At 42.1% G+C, this 23,172-nt stretch overlaps 1 protein-coding gene across 1 annotated transcript; it reads left to right on the forward strand.

Moving 5' to 3' along the window:
* Positions 1 to 607: 607 nt before the first annotated feature.
* Positions 608 to 20,528, forward strand: c1h10orf90 (chromosome 1 C10orf90 homolog). The gene is made up of 10 exons (XM_021611444.2): positions 608 to 1,045; positions 1,292 to 2,060; positions 2,803 to 2,869; positions 5,733 to 5,818; positions 6,754 to 7,807; positions 13,787 to 13,962; positions 14,817 to 14,997; positions 15,636 to 15,699; positions 16,178 to 16,277; positions 19,219 to 20,528. Exons 2-10 carry the CDS (start codon positions 1,479 to 1,481, stop codon positions 19,246 to 19,248), a joined length of 2,340 nt encoding a protein of 779 aa, XP_021467119.2. The 5' UTR covers positions 608 to 1,045; positions 1,292 to 1,478; the 3' UTR covers positions 19,249 to 20,528.
* Positions 20,529 to 23,172: the final 2,644 nt, after the last annotated feature.

The raw sequence follows: 23,172 nt of genomic DNA on the forward strand, positions 1-23,172 counted from the left end.
TTCCTCATGTATAGAGTCGACTTATAAATTAAGAAAAGTATGTTTGCTTCATTCAAAGTCTTTAACTTGACTGCCAGAGGACTGTGGATTACATTGCTAATATAGTTGATTGTTTTACTGATGTTACAGTAGTCTTTGTCGATAGCATATTGAAGTATTGATTGAAATAATGGTGATGTGGGGGTTCAAGAGGTTACATTCCAAGTTTTTACCTTTGGCCTTCTCGTGGTGGATTGGAGCTGTAATTCCTTTGGCATTACACGGTAATGCATATCCACTAATCCTGAGATGAAGCATGGGTTCAATAGCAACCTAATCCCTCTGTCCTATTACTGCTAAAGATCCTAAAAGAGCTGGATAGGTGTAAGGACCATTGTCAAAATCTCACCTAGCCCACCAGAGAGCTATACACAGATCTGTGAGGAGGGGTCAACAGCGATTTAGGGAAAGGAGCTGAGATCAGTATAGAGCTGGGGGCCTGACTAAAACATTCGTGTTGAGTTCATTATCATGTGGTCAAAGAGCCATAACACTTTCAACAAAGCTAATCAGTAAACCAACCATGAAACATTGTTGGTGGACTTAGCCGATGCCCACAGAAGGATTTACAGGGTCTGGCAGGTTTGGATATAAGGGGGGTGGGGCGTTACTCAGCTTGATACCAATTACAGCATAGTAGAATGGACAACTTTAACCTCTCGTCAATCTGGAACCAAACCAACAACTTCCTGTCATATTAAGTGCATGTGTTAATCAACATTTTGGAGCCGTTTCTTGGCAAAGCCAAAGCATCACAACCCTCTGCACTTGAAAGAGGTGATGCAATGTCGTCCGTTCTGTGGAGTTAAATCGGTAAGAGACCTAAGAATTTATGGGTGAGTCAGCCCCTGCTCCGGGGAACAAGAGTTTACATCAGATCAATGCCTGAGGATAACAGTCATTGATCAACAACAGCCTCTTCAGTGTTGGAATTACCTTGAGGACCTTTACCTCTACCAATGTTCCATTGATTATGACTGCTGGTTCACGTATTGAAATAAGTGAGGTAAGTAACATTTTGGGGATTTAAAAATAAGTCATACGTAATCACAAAAATGTTGTGTTTTTATCACAGAGGAAGTGTAAACGTGAAGAACTTTTACATTTATACCCCTCTACTTCGGCAAAGTTTAAGGAGAGAATTATCAAGTAAAAATGCACCACTCTGTACACTGGTGCTTTTCTAGACGTCTATATTTATAGTTTTGTTTCGCTTTCATTTATTTTTGTGTATTCCTCTGTTCATTTCTAGGTCTGCTAGTTCCCGGGAGATGTGTTTTTCCTCACTGAACCTTTTGGGAATGTGTCGCTTTTTCTAAACTCTCTGTTTGAGTAAGCATTGCAAGTCAGTAGACTTTTTGCTGCGTCACTACGGTAACCACAGGAGCTGTTTGAGCCTCTGTCTCCCTCATTAATAACTTGTGCTGTGGGTCCCTATTATGCAAGCTCTGAAACCTGAGAGCTGGTCACCTGTTCTGCTACCTGAGCTGGGGGCTCAGGGGAAGGGAGTGTCGGCTGGCTGCCCCATTAGAAAACTGGACAGGAGGAGATTAGGCCAGAGCAACTGCCTGAAGCTCCAGGGATCTCTAGTGGATGTGTTAGCCCACGTCCCCAGGTCTGAGCTGTGTGGTGAAGGTGGGGAAGCTGGAGAGGAGTTGTGGCTGCCGCTGGAGTGGTTCCATACTCACCCCTCTGGGAGTTCCATCCAAAACGAGGTGGAACTTTATTTTGACAGAACAGGAAGTGTCACCTTCAACCCTGAGGAGACAAACTTGACCCCACCTGAGGGCTACTCACATAGCTTTGACTGGTCAGATGACCCTGGCTCCAGACCCCAGTCTACAGTAAGCAGTGATCAGCTCTTTCCATCGGGTACCCTGGGTCATCTGGAGACCGTCAGGATCAGGTGCACGCCTGGGAGAGAATGGGTCAGAGTCTGCACTCTGTCCCCTGTTAGAAACGGGTGGCTGCCTTTACCAACAAGAGGAGTACTCTATGAGCTAACCGGCCTTCTCTACCAGGTAAGATATAACTGATCCAAATATTTCTTTTTTATTTTATTTATTTAACCTTTATTTAACTAGGCAAGTCAGTTAGAAACAAATTCTTATTTACAATGACGGCCTACCGGGGAACAGTGGGTTAACTGCCATGTTCAGGGGCAGAAAGACAGATTTTTACCTTGCCAGCTCGAGGATTCAATCCAGCAACCTTTCAGTTACTGGCCCAATGCTCTAAGCACTTGGCTACCTGCCTTAACCTTAACTATATATTAAATCATGCAAAACAAATTGCAGTACAGTAGTAGTTTTAGATGTATTGTTTCGTGTAAGAATTTTTACCTTCCCCTGGTTGAAAACAAAGTTGGTAATCGTCAGGAAAGGGCTTCTCTCCATGGCTAGTGAGTTAAGTGGAGTTTCTAATCTCTATAAATTTCTCAGAATCTGTTCTTGCCTCCTGGTGTGCGATTAAAATTGGATGTTGACAAAGACATCTTTAGCCACTGGAATGTTCTCCCTCTGTGAATCACTGCTAGAATTCTTATGGATCATCGCTCATGTGACCACATTCCTACCATCCTAGTCAAGGCAATTATCGCATGCTTGAGTTTGTCCCCTTAATTGATGTAATTCAAAGCCCTGTTTTTTTTAAATATACTGTAGATTCATCTCTGCAGTGTGTGATACCTTTTAGTAAAATACTATATTTAAACCAAAATATTAGTTTGTTAAAAATATTTTTTTAAATAGCACTATTTTTCAGAGGCAAATTGAACTTGGCATCGACTCCATCAGACAGAAGAGTTATGACAGCGGTGTGATACACAAAGGTATGTACTGTATGCCTCCTCTAGGAATAATTACATGGACTGCTAACTATCTTTGTTTTCTAACATTAGGTTGAGCTACAATAAGTCAGAGTGGAGATAAAATAGGTTATGATAGGGGATAGGAAAGAGGAGGAGAGGAACAAGTAAAAAAGAAGGGAAGAAAAAAAAGCACAGCAGACCAAAGCACAAGATGACTCCACGACAAAAATCTATCAACTGATGCCAGTGGGTCACATCTTCATGAGCTGTGAACTATTTCTCCCATGGCTGTGATTCAGGTCCAGAGAGACATACAATGTCTTCTCTGCTCTCAGTCTTGACTGCTGATGTGTTTATTTGTATATACCCTGGGTACTACACAGTCTGTCTGCTCCCTAACCAGCTGTGAGCCCCCATGGCCTCACACTCTGTTCCCTTCACTGTCAGGCACAGAGAGGATGACTCAATCACTGCTTTCACACACCACAATCAACACAGTCACAAAGCCAATTCTTCATAGACCCTCTCTCTCTCTCTGTGTTCTAGAAAGTAAAGATGGACCCTTGCCCAAGAGAGAGAGAGGGGGGAGAGAACAGACACATTTGTAATCATAAACACCCCCCAGGAGCAAAGAAACACACACACACACATACAAAAAATAAAGAAAGACACACACACACTTGTCTTGTTTATACTCAGGGCTATGTTTCACTGCCTCATATTATCGTGTCAATCTGGAGATGCACGGCAGCAAAGCCATGAGAAGTACACCTGCTGGTACTCCAATTCCCCTGCCCTGCATGCTATATGCAAGATAAATAAAAGCAAAATTGAGGGAAAAACTATGCATGCATAATATTCCATTTCCATGTTATTGCTTACTTTCATAATCCTGTCCCAATTGATTTTCCTCTGAACTGGAACACGTGATGTAAACATAATTACTTTACAGTATCTTACTCTCAAAACAGCATAACATAGCCTATACAATTGCTTCAATTTGCCTGCTCTCACTATGACAGTATAGGGTAAGTGTTCCATGATTGCCAAAATGTGTTATAAACATCACACTCTCATTTCAATTTCAAAGTCTTGCTCACCCCAAGCCTCCAATGAACATATAGACAATATATTGATAGATCCATCTAATATATTTCCTGATTGAATTATGTAATGGACTGAGCAGAAAATAAATAAAAGGTGACAACGGGATGAGTTATAACTTGGGGGCAATAAACAAATTCCGTTGCACATTGAGGTAGGCCATAAATCAATAAGCTGCAGTTGACTTACTTCATCCTCTTGTGTTTTAGAGTCTTGGGAAATGTGAGCGCCAGGTGAGGTGATGCGGAATAATTAGGCCATGTGTTATGACAGTTTTATCATGGCTGCGATGTGGTCATAGCCACGAGGCGAAGTCTCGAGTGTATTATTGCCTTGGACTCGAGTACAGTATTTCATACAATTGGTTACCAGCATTAAAAAGCAAGATTCTATCTCAAACCATTCATTTTTCAACAAAATGTGATGCTACATTCACTAACACTGGTTGTCAAGTGCAATTTTGGGCGTTCTCTGGTCGTTAGTTCTATTCGACTGCCAGGTAAAGCAAAACTACCCAAGCGCAGGTTGACATTTTCATAACTTTGCAAGTTGCTCTGGCAAACAAAAATGGTTGAAGCTGAAAAGACAGGAAACTAGCTGCATTTAGTTTCTCTTTAACAGTTTTTTTTCTTTATAGGCACTGTGTATCCATAAAAATCATGCTGATTCGTGATTTAGACTGGCTGAGAAAAGCTGCCTGTCTGGCTCAAGTTGATTGGTATGGGACACATTGGAGATCGAATTTAATTAAATATTGCAACAATGTTGCAAATGTCGATGATAATGTCTAGATATTTTATACAGTGGAGATCAAGTTTATAAATTGCATGGCTGGGCAGTGAATCTTAAAAATATATATATAACTAACCCAAGATAGACCACAGCCTGTCGTTTCCAATGGGAGCAAATTAATTCTAGTGGGCAGAACAAGCAAGGAGGTGGGCAGAGCCAAGCACGAGCTGGCAAGAACATATTTGTGCATTCTAGCATGTACTTGCATATTTGCATTGGGGAACGCCTACACATGCAATAACTAAATTCGCCCTTCCACTCCTTCTAAACAACACCATTTTAAAAAACTTTGGCAAAGGGTAAAGTCTACAATACTTAGTACACTCTGTTTGTAACAAGATTTTAGTTTTGGAAACAAAAAACTGTATTGAGATCAAATGTTTCATTGATGAGAAAATTTGCAGAATCTCGGCCATAATTAGTCTCGTTCCATCTTCTACCACTGCGGGCCACTGGGTTTCCTTTCACCACCATATTTGGTAGTGAGTGGAAACACCACCCGGATGCTTCACATTTATACATCTGGTGAAATATCTGGCTCGTTGTTCTGTCTAAGTAGTGGTGTATTGCTAGGTAACGACATAAACGATGGCACTTTTTATGAATGTATTCGCCATGTGTATGTTGTGTAGTATATCATGGGCACGATAGGCTCTAATAATGGGAGATCAATAAGGCCCAAGCAGGTGTGGTATATGACCAATATACCATGGCTAAGGGCTGCTCTTAGGCACGACAAAGCGCACAGACGAGACAGTTGTGGGCCTATCGTCTGTCTGTCAGTCTTCTCTTTGCCAGGACTCTCGTCATCTGTCATTCATTGCAAAGTGGACAGAGAAAATAATAGTACGCTTCTTCTCTGAGACCTGTTTCAGTGAGGAAACGTGTAGGCTAAGTGCTTGTTATGTTTTGTTTTAGATTTTTCCAATATCTGGAAGGCTGTAGGCTGTAAAAAAAAAGAATGTTTACCGCCATGTACATATTTCAGAAGGAAAATTAGGCGGCATTTGGTCCAAGTCCATGGGTTTTCGAAGTGGGTGGTTCCCCAGCCTACCAACATCTAATATCAATGAGGTAAAAGATAAAACCCTTTTACTATTCTAGCTGTGATATATTTGTTATCATATTACTGTGCTAGTCTTGTTATTGTTAGCTTTACAAAGTTATTTCCTCTGTACAAATTACTGCAACTTATAGCTAATAAGTACATGCTTATGTGTATCAGTTTTAAAAAGTATATGTTTGAACATGTAATATCATCATCATCATCATATCATCATCATTACTATGTTTTAGTACAATTTATAATGCTGAATTAATACATGTCATAACATCCATTATGGCAGTGTCTTCCTTGCTTTTCTAATTAGATTTATGCCATCTAGACAAGGAGGCTATTCACTAGCTCAGCAGTGGGTTTTAGTCCGGAGAAGAACTTTGCCATTCAAATCTATTCGATTAAGTTTGTAAGACATGCAGTCCTCAGACTTTGGGTCAACATGAGTGCAAATTTATGCAGGAACTTGTGGACATGTTATTGTGCTTGGACAAGCCATGGGATGTTTTCACTGCAAACAGCTGTTTTAACTGACAGTCCCGATCCATCCTGCAAATCAACTATTGTCAGAGAATGGACGTGAACTAACCACTAATATGACACATGTCTGATATGAAGTGAAAGTGTGACAATTGTTTTACCTTCTCATGTACACTTTACTTGTCTTAATTGGCCTGTCTTAAGCTGGCAATCCTGGAATGTCAATGTTAAATGTCATGGTTAATTTGTCGCTGACTGTTGGGCATCAGGTTACACATCACCATGGTAACAAAAGGAGATCTCAAAATGAGAGCAGGTAGCCGATAATAAGTAATCCCTAGAATATATCACGGGGGAAAGTATTGGATTTATTTCCCTCACTCTATTTCATATACCTGATAGATGCGCTGTATTTTTAGACGGACTATTTCAACACAGCTCTGATATTTTCCTCTGGGTTCCCTCTCCTTAGGCTTCCACCAAGGATATTACCCCCTCATGGAGCATGTGGAGAGGACAAGGGGAGAGGGCTTCCACATCACCATCCCTTATGAGGCCGACACACTCTGGGGACTCCCAGAGAGGTGGACATGTACCCCACAGAGGGAGTCCAACCCTGCTGAGGATGGCCAGTGTCCCTAATGTCCTGGGCGGCCGACCAAAGACGGGCTTCTCCTCCATCACCATCGCATCCTGCAGGGTCTCCCAGTCAGGGGCCAACCAATCACATTATCCCCACCAACCGATCCTGCCTATCAGGTCATCCACATCCATCAACCCAGTCATGACTCATGTCCTATCCTCAGCCATTCCAAAGCACTCTGAGGTGGTGACCAGACACAAGGCCACCATAGTAAAGGTGACAGAGTACAGACAGAGCTACTCTGCATGTGCCAAGGTCCAGATGATAGGGCCAGGGATGAGGACTGCCTGGCCTGAACACAGGCACAGTTACACAGGTGAGGACAGTCTCAAGGACAATGGAAGCACCTTCAGGCCTTTCTCACTCCAGCCCTCTTTCTGCTCATGCGTCCAGCTTGAGGTACGTTGGAGGTCTGCGAACACAGTTCTGTATCTGGACAAGTCACTGTCTATCTCCATAAGACAGCCAGAGGTCACAAAGCCGGTTATGCACAGGTCCACCCTGTCTCTGTATGTTGGGGGCTCGTCCCACATTGGAACCTCTATGGATTACCCCAAAACACTTCAGGACCTCCGGAGATCTATGGGGGCATTAAGCTGCACCCATAGAAGGGACAACTCAGAGACTGATGTGGGTTACAGCAGAGGCTCTTCATCAATCAAAGGGGGCTACGAGGTCCCCAAAATGGCAGATACTGATGGTATTAAGAATAGAACATCTGATTTAACTGCACACAATCTTACCTCAGGGTTATTCTCATCAGCCAGAGGAACAGGCGACTCATACTCCGGGGCCAGTCAGCACAATGGAATTGCAGATGAGCTGTGCTGTCGTCGGCTGAGAAATTCCACACACAGACACCCTGCTTTTAATATCAGCCCAGGTATGAATTTCATCTCCCCATGTCAGGGCAAAACTCTAAAGTACCCATGCAAATCCAGCAGCATTCCTTTCAATGGCTCCCCATTTCCATAGCTGTGTGGATAAAATCACATTTCCAAGTCTTAACAGCGTACGCAATGCCATAGCGAGGAGGTCTAAGAGGGTGTAAAGTCTCATTTTTAACTCTGTCTCTTACCTTTTGATTTATACCTCATAAATTGTTAATAGGATATATTCCTTACAGACACAGGATGTATAGAAATGCACATTGGTGAAAAATCCACAAGTGCTACATTCTCACATAATGGAACACTGTGCTTATGTGAAGGAAAAACTCATGGTTCTATTTTAATTTCATCCCTCTCTTACTTCCAACACATCCTTTGCATACATTATCTACCCTCTCAACCCAGTAAGCGTGGCGGTGTTAGGCTTTCACGGGTGTGACACAGGGTGAAGCTCCCCCATGAAAAGAATGAGTATATTGTTTTAAACGATCTCACTCCCCAGGCTGGTTGTGGAGGCTAGCTTATGGCTCAGAAAACAGACGTGAATGTCCTGTCTGCTTGGTGCTGCTAAGCACTGCCTGAAATGAAATTAGGCCAGGAGTCAGCTTTGAGAAGCACTGCATAATACCTATGGTCTCTGTATCCCCTCTCTGGTATTGAACTGAAGAATGGCATTGTGGAGTTCACAGCACCTGAGTGGCATTGTATCCTTAGTTTTGTCCATTGTGGATTTATTGGAGAGGTTTGTTTGTAATTAGATGTAATTTGCCAAGGTTCTAGCTCTTGTTTCGAATGTACTGCGTTTTTCCTGGGGAGCATTGTAGGGTATCTATTTTGAGTGGCATTGCAGAGTTCACAGCATCTGTGTGGTATTGTGCCCTTATGTTGTCCTTTGTGAATTTATTGGAGAGGTTTGTTTGTACAAGTGACTACCTCTTTTTCAAAGGGACTACTCTCTGCCTTGAGCGGTATTGTAGGGTAGCCATAAGAACCTAGAATGCTTACAATCTACAGTATGTCCAAGGGAACGTGTTATGGAAGTCTCATAGGCACTACAGAGTATCCATCATGTATGAGCAGAGCAGTGCAGCGTCTATCATTTGATCAGTATGCAGCAGTTACACTCACACCAGGGAGGTAAAACTTGGCTCATTGCGGCAGTGAATGTAGTACTGCAAGCATATATACCACACATACCTGCTCTGGTTGGCCTCCTAGTGGACTCATCTACTGGCCCAGGTCACAGAGTGATTGATTCTGGGTACAGTGCAAGTGTAGATAAACATGAATAACATAAATACGCACATTAAATACACATTAAGATACAAAACACAGTCAATTAAAACATTATATCCTGGCATGACTTCCACTGGAACGCAAAGAGTTTGATGCATCTGGTGGACATAAGGCTTTATACAGTCTACAAAGTTTTATAAGCCATGATTTAATATAATCATCCATTTAGTCACATGCTTTTTGGATCGTGCATCAAGGACCGGAACTAACAGTTTTTTCCTCAGCAAAAAAGATTGATGCAAGGGGGGCTCAAACCCACAGTTAACGTGTCCTATTAATTTAGAATCAACCACTTCAGCAGAGTGTTCCAACTCGAAGTGATGATTTTTTTAAATTAAATATTTTATTTCACCTTTATTTAACCAGGTAGGCCAGTTGAGAACAAGTTCTCATTTACAACTACGACCTGGCCAAGATAAAGCAAAGCAGTGCGACACAAACAACAACACATGGGATAAACAAACGTACAGTCAATAACACAATAGAAAATCTGTATACAGTGTGTGCAAATGAAGTAAGGCAATAAATATGCGATAGTGTCGAAGTAATTACAATTTAGCGATTAACACTGGAGTGATAGATGTGCATATGAGGATGTGCAAGTATAAATACTGGTGTGCAAAAGAGCAGAAAAAAACTAAAAAACAAATATGGGATGAGGTAGGTAGTTGGTTGGATGGGCTATTTACAGATGGGCTGTGTACAGCTGCAGCGATCAGTAAGCTGCTCTGACAGCCGTTGCTTGAAGTTAGTGAGGGAGATATACAGTAAGTCTCCAACTTCAGTGATTTTTGTAATTCGTTCCAGTCATTTGCAGCAGACAACTGGAAGGAAAGGCGGCCAAAGGGGGTGTTGGCTTTGGGGGTGACCAGTGAAATGTACCTGCTGGAGCGCGTGCTACGGGTGGGTGTTGCTATGGTGACCAGTGAGCTGAGATAAGGCGGAGCTTTACCTAGCAAAGTCTTATAGATGACCTGGAGCCAGTGGATTTGGCGACAAATATGTAGCGAGGACCAGCCAACGAGAGCATACAGGTCGCAATAGTGGGTAGTATATAGGGCCTTGGTGACAAAACGGATGGCACTGTGATAGACTGCATCCAATTTGCTGAGTAGAGTGTTGGAGGCTATTTTGAAAATGACATCGCCGAAGTCCAGGATCGGCAGAATAGTCAGTTTTACGAGAGTATGTTTGGGAGCATGAGTGAAGGAGGCTTTGTTGCAAAGTAGGAATCCGATTCTAGATTTAACTTTGGATTGGAGATGCTTAATGTGAGTCTGGAAGGAGAGTTTGCAGTCTAGACAGACACCTAGATATTTATAGTTGTCCACATATTCTAAGTCAGAACTGTCCAGAGTAGTGATGCTAGGCAGGCGGGCGGGTGCGGGCAGCTATCGGTTGAAGAGCATGCATTTAGTTTTACTAGCGTTTAAGAGCAGTTGGAGGCCACGAAAGGAGTATTGTATGGCATTGAAGCTTGTTTGGAGGTTTGTTAACACAGTGTCCAAAATGGTGTATACAGATTGGTGTCGTCTGCGTAGAGGTAGATCAAAGAGTCACCCGCAGCAAGAGCGACATCATTGATATATACAGAGAAAAGAGTCGGCCCGAGAATTGAACCCTGTGGCACCCCCATAGAGACTGCCAGAGGTCCGGACAACAGGCCCTCCGATTTGACACACTGAACTCTATTTGAGAAGTAGTTAGTGAACCAGACGAGGCAGTCATTAGAGAAACCAAGGTTGTTGAGTCTGCTGATAAGAATAGGGTGATTGACAGAGTCAAAAGCCTTGGCCAGGTCGATGAAGACGGCTGCACAGTACTGTTTTTTATCGATGGTTGTTATGATATTGTTTAGGACCTTGAGCGTGGACCCGTGACCAGGAGACCGGATTGCATAGTGGAGAAGGTACAGTGTGATTCGAGATGGTTGATGATCTGTTTGTTCACTTGGCTTTCAAAGACTTTAGAAAGGCAGGGCCGGTTGATAGGGATAGCCTTCATGACTGCTATTTGACTAATCCATAAGGCTTTTGTATTTTTAAGTTATACGATAAATGGACCTCTTTTCTTTTTTCCATAAAAGCACAGATAAACAAAAACTTGGGATTTTTTTCATAAATGAAAAAACATGAAAATGTTGTCTAATGTTAGTAGTAGCTAGTACCCTAGTCATTGATGCATCGATGCAATATTGGCACTCAATATTTTGTTACAGACCAATGAAACAAAAGTAGTCCTTGAATTTGTAGGTTTAAAATATCCCTCTAGTGGCCAGGGTTGACCTATTTTAAGAAATGCCATTGGTTGGTGAATATAAAGTCTAAGATCTAGGCTGTTTTTTGCGCCAGGATATAATCAGTGCCACCTGTTGAGGTTAGCATAGGGCAAACGTGTGCCATGTCATCTCATGGGACCAGCTACAATTTCACATTCTGTCACGTGCAAGTAAATCGACGATTTTCATTGGCCAATACACGTTTTGTGCTGGAGAACCTGTTGGTTGCTTATTTTCGCAAGTACGGACCAAATGTATTGAAGCTGGAGTAATTTACCGGTGTTATACTCCGTTTCCTGCATTGCTTGCTATACCGATGACAGCGTTGAAATAGTCTGACTTGGTACATAGATTTCTTGTTTGTTGGCGCCAGAGCATTTGATGGTGTGTTCTTCCTATGATAAATGATTGTGTCTGATATTAAATGGGTCTGTTTTTAAAGGAGGTGGAGGAGCGGGGTTAGAGAGTGCAGGATAGATGCACTGTCATCATGGTTTACATTATTCATGCAGTATGCACGTGTATTTTTCTCTGCTTTACTCACTGAGTCGTGGAGAGTAGGGGTCAGTTAGAGGGCTCAACAATTTTCCCTCTTCTCCAGGGCCCAGTTTTTCAAAAGTTATCTATCGGATTCTGGCTATCGGAAAGGATTAAATGCATTCATTCTATTTCAATAAATGTCATCCTATCTGATAGGAGTAATCCTCACTCAGCCCTCATGTTCATTTTACCTTTGTTAGATGTGTTGTAAAAATACAAAGCCACATTTTAAAAAGGGCCAAATGGCTTCACTGCAAATGATTCTGAATGCACATATTAAGTAAGATCTAGGTTATCTGAAAACCTCTTTGTTTCTCATTGATGTCTGACAATGCAGTACAGTCCCAGTATTGTAATAAACTGTGTGTATATGAGATGCACTCTTTTTTACCATCCATGCAACATGTAATCGACAATGTTTGATGAAGAGTTAACTGCACATGCACTGGAATATACAGGCAACTACCAAAAGAAAGGAAACACCTAAATAAAGTGTCTTAATAGGGTGTTGGGCCACCACGAGCCAGAACAGGTTCAATGCACCTTGGCATAGATTCTACAAATGTCTGGAACTCTATTGGAGGGATGAAACTCCATTCTTCCACGAGAAATTCCATAATTTGGTGTTTTGTTGATGGTAGTGAAAAATGCTGTCTCAGGTGCCGCTCCAGAATCTCCCATAAGTGTTCAATTGGGTTGAGATCTGGCGACTGAGACACACACTGTTAAAGCCCCCTCTGCTCCTTTGAGACCGCTATACCACTCTTCCAAAGTCACTGAGATTTCTTCATCTACAATACAATTTCATTGTCTGTAGTCACAGCGAACAACAGAAATGTGTCTTCTGCACTCTTAATTTCACACACACACATTTCACACACACACATACTAATTTCACACACACACATACTTTCCTTGAGGAGTGTAGCACTTAACACCGTTTCCTTGAATGCAACTCATGTTGCACATGCGCACGCGCACACGCTCATGCACACACACACACACACACACACACACACACACACACACACAAACATACACACACAGCGCTACTGGAGAAAATGTTTTGGAGTTAAGAGCCTTGCTCAAGGGCTCAACGGTAGGGGATTGTTATTAGGATATGAACACAGCAGCCCTCCAGTTACCAAATCAATATCCCCCTGTTTATCCAGCTCCCTACCTGGTATTCATACAGGCGACTTTTCGGATATAGGTCCAATTCCTTAGCCGCTGTGCTACCTACAACCCATAGCCATAGTAGGCAAAATACTGGGCAACTAGGCATTTCTATACATAACCCTGAGCATGATGGGATGTTTTAATTTCCAAAAGATATTCTCTGGTACTTTTGTATACTTTTTAGCCAGTATTTCTGAAAGTAGCGCTCCCTAACCAAAATGGTCCCCGAAAATGTTGTACTACGTCACCAATATGCAGATATGTGCACCACGTTATTGCTCTCTCTCTCTCTCGCTCTGCTGTGTGTGCATTTTGCTAGCTGTCACTCAAATGGTGAGGGGCTGAAGCTCATTGGCTGAAACGCGAATTGGCTCACGTGGGGCTAAGTCTTGGGACAATGGTGCCGCAAAATTTCCAGAAAATTATTGTTTTCAAAATAGGGATTTCATGGCTAATTGAGGTAAGACAGTAATTCTGACAAATCCAGCCCAAAGGTTGAAAAGAATACTAACTAGTTGCCAAAGTACTGGAGCATGTCTTTACTTAACTCAGGAACCACAACTTTGTGGAAACACCTGCTTTTAATATACTTTGTATCCCTCATTTACTCAAGTGCTTCCTTAATTTTGGCAGTTACCTGTACAGCATGTGTTCTGCTTTCTGTCTCTGCCAATCAAAGTAGATACTAGAACATGGGGAAGACAGTCACTACGTAAGGAGAGTGATGGAAGACAAGGACACTCCAGAGAAGATCTGCATGTTGCTGAAGATTTCTGTCCACACCAAGCAGACACCTGCCAATCACAACTGACAGTTGATCCTCAGGATATCAAATCCAGAGCCTTCAGTCTCAAAGTATGTGTGGATCAACATCACTCTATCACTCTATCTTCTGAAATAATTTTCCTGTATGTATCATTATATTATAAACTGTAATATCATATGGTATGATCACTGTGTGAAAATTCTTTATCTGAAATTTGAAAAGATATGCATCTATAGAGAGAGGACTTTGGTTGTGTTGCTAGCACTGCAAACGACTAGTAAAGAGTCATCTGTGAGTGAAGGACTTTCTTTCAAAAGGAATGTTCATTCTACTTTATTGAAGAATAGCTCCTTCACATTCTTTCGCGAGACCTTAACCGTTTTATCTAAACTGGTGCCAGTCAAAGTTAAAATGTTTTCATTTTCCCTGCACTCTTAGATAAAAAATGTGCTATCTGGAACCTTAAAGGGTTCTTCGGCTGTCGCCATATGAGAACCCTTTGAATAACCATTTTTGGTTACAGGTTGAACTCTTTTGGTTCAATGTCTACAGAGGGTTCTACATGGAACCCCAAAAAGTGATCCTATGGGGACAGCCGGAGAACCTCTTTTGGAACCCTTTTTGAAGAATACAACTCCAATGTGAAACACCTTTATGAGGGGGTCGCAAAGGAAAAAGGGTTTGCAAAGAATTTTACTTGTAAGACCATTTACCTATATCCATTGGTACAGAGGACTATGTGGAGTTGATTACCATATTACCTCACATCTATACATTACAATCTGCAAGGGGAGTCATCAAGGGCAGAGGCATCTTTTCAGAATAACAGAATAGAATCTAGGCTTTTTTTTTTTTACCAAGATGAGTGTGCCAGTGCTGGCTAGCAGTAACTACACAACCAGCTTATACTTTCCTCCCTCCCTGCTCCCTCTCTCCTCGCCAGGAGGCCCTGGAGATGTTCCGGCCAGACTTCATCAGCCGTTCCCAGGGCAGAATGAGGAGTCTGGAGCAGAGGGCCAGGCGGAGGAAGGACCTACAGTGTGCAGACCTAGACCAGGTGCAGGGTCTCTGGGAGGAGAAAAGTAGGCATGGGAGGAACTGCACCAAGCCCCACCCGCTCAGTGGTACGATGATGGAACATGTCTGACATACAGTACGAGTAGGAACACACTGTTTAGTGATTTCTCAATCCTAGTCCAGGGGAACAGCTTTGCTCTCTGCTGGTTGTTATTAAGTACTGCAGTTCTGTTGAAGCGCAATCTTGTTTCCGTCCAACTCCACAACTAAAATGGTTATTATTGGTGATTTACATGGATTTACCATCTTTAGTCACTATTATGTTTTTTTGAAAGTTGCTACAGCACTAATGATACACACTTTTTTCAGGGAAAGAACGCCACATACTACAGAATGTTAGACATTTCCTTTCCCAGTATGACAGTACTTTACAAATCAGTATAGACCAGTCTCTCCAAAACCCTAGTACTATGACAGTGATGTAATAGTCCATAGCGTCACCTTAACTCTGGCCCCTCGCTCCCAATCCTGCTTAGCCTTCTATGAAGGTAATAATGCAAGCTAAATATAGACCCTCAGACTCACATCTTAATAACGCAGTGCTGACTGTTGGTCTCAGTGATGAGCTGACAAGAGTCCGTCAAGCCCCTCGGCTCTCAGAAGGACAGGAGTAATGAAGCCTAGTAAGGAAAGTGGAAAGTGTGTGTGTGTGTGTTTTCCTGACAGATGCTTGTGTGTTTCCCAGATAACCTTTTCAAACCCAGAGAGAGGACCATATCAGGGAAGGAGATGCAGCTACGCTCCAGACGGTAGGTTTACAGACAGAGCTGTACTGTGGCGTGTCAGTCTCTTGCCTACCTCTGTTTCACACTCACACACACTGGCATGCACGCACGCAAAACATACTGTGTATGTCAGACAGCCGAACGTCTGTCTTGATTGGAGATATGAACTACCGTCTGTATCCCGTTATCATGATTTTCTTTACTCCCTGTCTTATCTGAGAAGGCACACCTGATCAGAGGATAGGTTCCCATTGTCATGTTTTTAATCTGACTGGGTCGATCTGGGAACAAATTGACTATTTATGTGAGTGAAAAAGGAGCCAGTGTGATGTTGGTTTTATCAGTGGATCCAGGTTTGGCCTTTGTGGGTTTGTGCAGATAAAGCTTCCTTTCTATGGTGACGATTTTCTGGGAATAGCTGAGTCGCCCCTGGCCTGCTAATTCTAGAATATTCCCCTTCACAAGCTTAACCTACCATGTCTAACTATCCCTTTTTACTTAGGATTTACAACAAGCTCCCTGAGGTCACTAAGAAGAAGGAGGAGGAGAAAAGGAGAGTGGTATCGCAGACCAACAGATTGCGGGCAGAGCTTTTTAAAAAGGTACGTTTAGTTGGTGCTGGGACTTTGTGATAAAATATTCACCACATAGTTGTATACACCGAAGCCATGTCTGAAAAGTCAAATACAGAACAACTGCATTGCTAACTAAAGTGTTGAAGACTGCGTTATGAGTGCATAGGGAGGCATTAAATGTGCTTGTAAAACTTGTAGTGTTTGAGGTTTAAAAAGGCTTCTGAAGTTTGTAATTTCCACTTTGAAATTTCAGACTTGATTTTCCCCCAAAAATAGTAATAATTCATAGTGAGGCATTCAATGTGCTTAATTTAACACACTGAAGGTTAAAAAGGTCATACGATAAGAACAAGGTATGCAACATTGCAATACATTTCAAAGTCCTATTTAAAATAATAATCTTTCACTGGATATTTGGATGAGGTGCCATTTGAAAACAGTGTAATTCTCCAAGAAAAATGCATTTCAGCACGTCCCTTTCACAATCTATGCCCAGCAGAGGCCGCTGTTTGACTTCTTAATAGAATTTCCTTCCTACTGTAATTTGTCATCGAAATGTCTTCACAATCAATATCTGTGCACTGGTGTTATGTATTCATCTATTCATGTTTCACTGTTGCTTCAGAGAAATGAGTTTGAATCCAGGTATTGTTGAGAAGACACATGTCATTTGTGATTTGAAAAGTTCCTGAATGTCAGCTCTATGGACACTCAAGGACACGTTGGGTCCTTGGATTAGCACAGATCTAGTGTGTAGGGGCTCTTTTAACAAGCCAATGTGCCCTTGATGATTGGAGGGCAAGTTGTCATAAACTCATATAAACGATCAAACATATTCTGGTTCACCCGTACCCTTCATTCAAATTCCCATTACACCAAAACCAGCACAGACATTGATGGCCTCGATATCAGTCAGGTGTACAGTGTAACAAGTAGAATGAGGAGACATTTCCAATTTACTCTGAGATAATTAAGATCCCCTCATATGTTGGGGGTTTCCTTTAGTTAGATACCCAAGGTGGTTTGAAGGTGACTGGGTTGTCTCATTCAGTGTCACTCAATCTGAATTAAATGCATGGTAGCACCCAGTAAAGAGTCAGACCTCTTACAAATCCCACTCGATAACATACCAAGGGGTGCAAAGTTCGAGCTCTTCACTCAGGAGTGTCAAGTGGTGTACATGGTGGTATCTGTATGTCTGTGCATGACTGTTTGTTACGCATACAGAGAATAATCCTGCAGCAACAGAAAATGTGGATGATAAAAAATTACAACTTTGTCGAGGTTGATACCTTTTTCATAAGGGAAAATCAAGTCTGACATTTTAAAGTGGAAATTACAAACTTCAGAAGCCTTTTTAAACCTCAAACACTATAAGTTGTACATTTCCTGCAATGGGTTGATCAAATTCAGATCCTATATATCTTTATACACGTTTGTGGAAAGAGAATCAGTCTATTAGGTGTGTTTTTGTATTTGTCACATGCGCCGAATACAACAGGTGTAGACTTCACCGCGAAATGTTTACTTACACGAGCCCTTTCCCAACAATGCAGAGTTAAAAAGTAAGAAAAATGTGCTAAATAAAAAGGCAATAGTAACAGAATAAAATAACAATAACGAGGCTATATACAATAAGTACCAGCACCGAATGTGCAGGGGTACAAGATAGTTGAGGTGAGGTTGGGGTAAAAGTGACTAGGCAATAATGATAGATACTAAACAGAGTAGTGTGTGTGTGTGTGTGTGTGTGTGTGTGTGTGTGTGTGTGTGTGTGTGTGTGTGTGTGTGTGTGTGTGTGTGCGCGCGTGTGTTGTGGTGTCAGTGTACAATCTGTGAGTGTATGAGTAGAGTCCAGTGAATGTGCATAGAGCCAGTGCAAAAGAGTCTGTGCAAAAAGAAAGGGGAGTCAATGCAAATAGGTAGCCATTTGATCAACTGTTCATGGCTTGCGGGTAGAAGCTGTTCAGGAGGCTTGTGGTCCCAGACCTGGCGCTCCGGTACCGCTTTCCGTGCGGTAGCAGAAAGAACAGTCTATGACTTGGTTGGCTGGAGTCTTTGACAATTTTTAGGGCCTTCCTCCACCTGGGATATAGGTCCTGGATGGCAGGGAGCTCGGCCCCAGTGATGTACTGTGCCATACGCACTACCCTCTTTAGCGCCTTACACTCGGATGCCAAGCAGTTGCCATACCAAGTGGTGATGCAGCATTCAAGATGCTCTCAATGGTGCAGCTTTAGAACGTTTTGAGGAGGGCCCATGCTAAATCTTTTCAGCCTGCAGAGGGGGAAGAGGCATCGTCATGCCCTCTTCACAACTGTGTTGGTGTGCTTGGACTATGACAGGTCCTTAGTGATGTGGACACTGAAGAACTTGAAGCTCTCGACCCACTCCACTACAGCCATGTCACATGGGCTGAACCAGAAGTATACGGAAGAGAGCTTTTGTTTTAGCAATGTTTAGCAATTTTGCCCACTTGTCTTCAATGTTGACGCCACATTTCAGATCAGCAGTATGCTGGTTTAGGGAGCAAAAATGTTGATCAATTCAGTTGTCAATTCAGAAAGTTTATTGAAATTGCAATGGAAAATCCTGATGGAAAACAATGAGCAATTTTCAATTCATTAGGAGAATTTCATTTGACTTCCGGAAGAGTATGTTTGCAAAGGTTAGGACATATTGTAGAAAGGCAGCTTTATATGGCTAAAGTGAGATTGCTCTAGTATAAGAGGAGAGTTATAGCATTGTAGGCTGTTTAGCCAGATAGCAAGTCACCGTTATTCCCCCAATGAGACTTGGCTATCCACCTGAGGGTACAGACAGTTGATGGAAGTGAAAGCCAATTTAAAAGGAGGAATCTTTCCCATTTGAAAAACAGCTGATTTCAGAAGATTGAAATAAAGTCTAGCCAGGGATTTGTGTATTTGCCCGTCTTTGATTTCTAAATGATTTGTTTGTTGTTTTGCAGAAACTTCTGGAGCAGATCCTGCAGAGATGAATATTGACAAACTCGAGATGTTCCCTACTAAACCTTCAACTCACATACTTCACTCACCATCCTCCTAGGATTCATGACCTTACACTCACTTAATATGCAATGTCAGTCGTCGTTGCCATACCGACAGTATACCTTGATTTTATATGGAATAATGAGAGTACTTCCTAGAAAACATTCACACTGCTCTTGTTCGTATCACTCTTTTATTCAAGCTTACATGTGTCAGCCTCTTGGCCTTCGTCAGAGCTTATTCGTATGTACATTAATTCCATAGCATTTAAAATACTATCCAAGCTCCTGACAGGATCACTGGCACTGTACACACGTGAGAGTGGAATGAACTGGAATGATTATGTTGCACTCTCCATACTGACCAACATTTATTAACTTTATAATTGTAATGGAATTGATAGAGTTGAATCATACTGTTGTGTATCGAGCTACATTATAAGTGACAGTCTGAAGGCTAGGACCATGAGGTTTTGTGGAAACCTGCCATTGATAAGGTTCTGTAAATATGACATAAACTGCCTACTCTCTCCAGTCCTCATACCTTGTAAACATCCACCTCAATTGACATAACTGACATTTTCAACCAAAGCAAAATTGTATTTTTCTATAAGAAATGTTTTATATTTAGTCAGCTAGAGACCAATCTACACTGCTGCAGGGTTAGTCATAGCCACGTTTTTGAAAAGATATGACATTCTCAGTAGGAAAATTGTTGGAAGACAAACGTAGGCCTTTAAGGCGTTGGATGTTGTAAGAGCAATGGCATGATTAGGTTTATCAGTTATGGTAAGATGGAATGATTCTCTGCCTTACAGGAAATGTCTATGTTTTGGCTTTCTATCACTGAATGATTTAATGCTTCTGTAAGTATGTTGTCATTGTTCTCTCAATTATAGTAAAGCTGTCATTCGAAATAAAATGTAATTTAATTTAATACTTATTCTATTTCAGAGTTTAAAATGTGTTGGGTTGGAACATTGGTGCAAAGAGAAAAAAAAAGAGAAAATCACCTTGACTTGTCATTTATCTGTGTCTGAGATGTGTAGAGCTGAGAGAGAGAGTGTCAGTCGTCACTGACTTCATGTCAGCTTTGGGGCTTGTGGAGCCTCCCATCCGGAACACTGAAATGCCCAGCTAATGGAACTCAGGAGACAGGGAGCATCTGTGAAAGAGCCCTTTGTCGTGGAGGTCCTTGATAGCTACATAAGACAGAAGGTTACTTATGAAAGGTGCGTGGTTGGTCTGATTGGTCCGGGTGGATGGTTGGATGTATATCACAAATTACAAGCAACTCAAAGGTTGAGTATTCGGCTCACATCACGGACAACTTTAGATTTTAAATAATTAGAAACTTTGAAAAATGCTTTTTACGACTTACTACTTTGTAGCTACATTGCAACTACTTAGCATGTTAGCCAACCCTTCCCCTAACCCTAACCTTAACCATTTAACCTAACTGGACCCACAAATTTATACATACCATACCAAACATACCATTTCTCTGTTAAGTCTACCCCAGGTCCAGCTTGCGAAGCCCAGGATTACATGTGAAACAAGAGACAGACAGCTAAACAAAATCTAGTCTGACCATCTTCATGCTGTATGGGTCCGACCTTCAGCGGCGTTGGAAGAAAGCGGATGTTTCTGGTTTTCAGGGATACAGTCGTTTCAACCTAACCTCTGTTTCCCCTGAAAAACAGAAGTTGAGACTCCCCACAGGCGTCTTTCTACGCCTCCTACGTTAGGTTAGGGGCCCTTACAATAGAGAGAATTGTGGCATCATTATGCAACCATATTAGACACAGGCAGAACAGAACATAGAAACTATTCATGTACAGTCCATAGAGCGTCTAAATGCCCCTTTAGGCTAAACGGGATCTTTTAACAATAGCCACAAACCACTGTATTGATAGAACTGACCTTCTCTTGGGAATTACTTTCTATAGCCACCAAGCCATGTAGCCCTGTTCCAGTGGCTGAGCACAGACTGACAGACATTAGATTATGAGGCGAGGGGTGCCTATCAGCCTAGGTTTCTCAAGAGCATACAGCAGCAAAAGATCATATAGCCTACTGCCTGGGCACACACTTCTTGAATCAACGTTGTTTCCATGTAATTTCAATGAAATTAGACGTTGAATTGAAAAACAACCTCTCACTCAACGTCAACAAAACAAAGGAGATGATCGTGGACTTCAGGAAACAGCAGAGGGTGCACCCCCCTATCTACATAAATGGGACCACAGTGGAGAAGGTGGAAAGCTTCAGGTTTCTTGGCGTACACATCACTGACAAACTGAAATGGACCACCCACACAGACAGTGTGGTGAAGAAGGCACAACAGAGCCTCTTCAACCTCAGGAGGCTAATGAAATGTGGCTTGTCACCTAAAACCCTCACAAACTTTTTTACAGATGCACAATTGAAAGAATCCTGTCAGGCTGTATCACTGCACCCTCCGCAACCGCAAGGCTCTCCAGAGGGTGGTGCGATCTGCCCAGCGCCTTACCGGGGGAAAACTACCTGCCCTCCAGGACACCTACAGCACCCGATGTCACAGGAAGGCCAAAAAGATCATCAAGGACATCAACCACCTGAGCCACTGCCTGTTCACCCCGCTATCATCCAGAAGGTGAGGCCAGTACAGGTGCATTAAAGCTGGGACCGAGAGACTGAAAAACAGCTTCTATCTCAAGGTAATCAGACTGTTAAACAGCCATCACTAGCACATTAGAGGCTGCTGCCTATAGGCATAGACTAGAAATCACTGGCCACTTTAAGGAATGGAACAATAGTCCCTTTAATAATGTTTACATATCTGGCATTAGTAATCTCATATGTATATACTGTATTCTATACTATTCTACGGTATCTTAGCCACTTAATAATGTTTACATATCTTGCATTACTCATCTCATATGTACACTACTGTTCAAAAGTTTGGGGTCACTTAGAATTGTCCTTGTTTCGAGGCCTTAGTACTTGTCTCTTCACTGCAACTCCACAATGGTCTCGAGAGAGGCAAAGGTTGAGTCATGTGTCCTCCGAAATGCACTCCTTAACACCTGCCCGCTTAACCCAAAAGCCAGCCGCACCAATGTGTTGGAGGAAACACTGTACAACTGACAACAGGAGTCAGCACCTGGCCCGCCACAAGATTAAAATGTGTTCAGTCAAAGGGGACTAAATCAGTATTTTGTAATTTAGCAAAGAATAGTACATTCGACCTGGATGGACATAATTTCCTTCATTTGCAGACACTTGAGCTATGGAGATTCATTAGAACTGACACTTCCTACTAAGAGACATCTGTCCGTTTGGCCTGCAGCATACCGTACACAGAGCAGGTTGGCATTTATTGAGATGACTCATGTACTGGAGGCAGCACTGCAGAGTGGTCACTAGCTGGCACAGCCACTAAGTCATAAAATATTATTTTAAACCTAGCCTTAACGCTAACCACACTCCTAACCTTAAATTAAGACAAAAAGCAAATTTTTACATTAATTTTTACAACATAGACAATTTTGACTTTTCAGCTGGCCTATTTAGCGGAAATTGCTCCATTCTGCCTCCTGGGCAAGACTTATGACAATAAACGTCAACCTGCTACTGTCACAGACTAGATGAACATGTGCAGGAGCAGGTAGCATGTCAAATGCAATGAGGAAATTAGATGTTGTCCACTGTCTTAATGTGACAGGAAATCTCTTGTGGTATAATCTCTCATCGACAGCCATCTGACCAAATTACGTAATATTTAGTTCTGGGTTCACCCAGATTACAAGGCATATTGTATTGCTGTAAATGTAATATTACACCATATATGTACAGCTTAATATTACCTCAATGTTGAAATAGGCCTACAGTAAATGTTTACACATATCCAAGTTACATTTTATATGTGGTAGA

Source organism: Oncorhynchus mykiss, chromosome 1, assembly GCF_013265735.2.
Source record: "Oncorhynchus mykiss isolate Arlee chromosome 1, USDA_OmykA_1.1, whole genome shotgun sequence".
NCBI lineage: Eukaryota > Metazoa > Chordata > Actinopteri > Salmoniformes > Salmonidae > Oncorhynchus > Oncorhynchus mykiss.

Excerpts from the sequence above, each read along its gene's own strand:
- c1h10orf90 (XM_021611444.2), top strand. The coding sequence starts at position 1,479 with ATGCAAGCTCTGAAACCTGAGAGCTGGTCACCTGTTCTGCTACCTGAG. Across the intron at positions 2,870-5,732 it reads CAGCGGTGTGATACACAAAG|AAGGAAAATTAGGCGGCATT; the intron begins GTATGTACTGTA and ends TACATATTTCAG. Across the intron at positions 5,819-6,753 it reads CAACATCTAATATCAATGAG|GCTTCCACCAAGGATATTAC; the intron begins GTAAAAGATAAA and ends CCCTCTCCTTAG.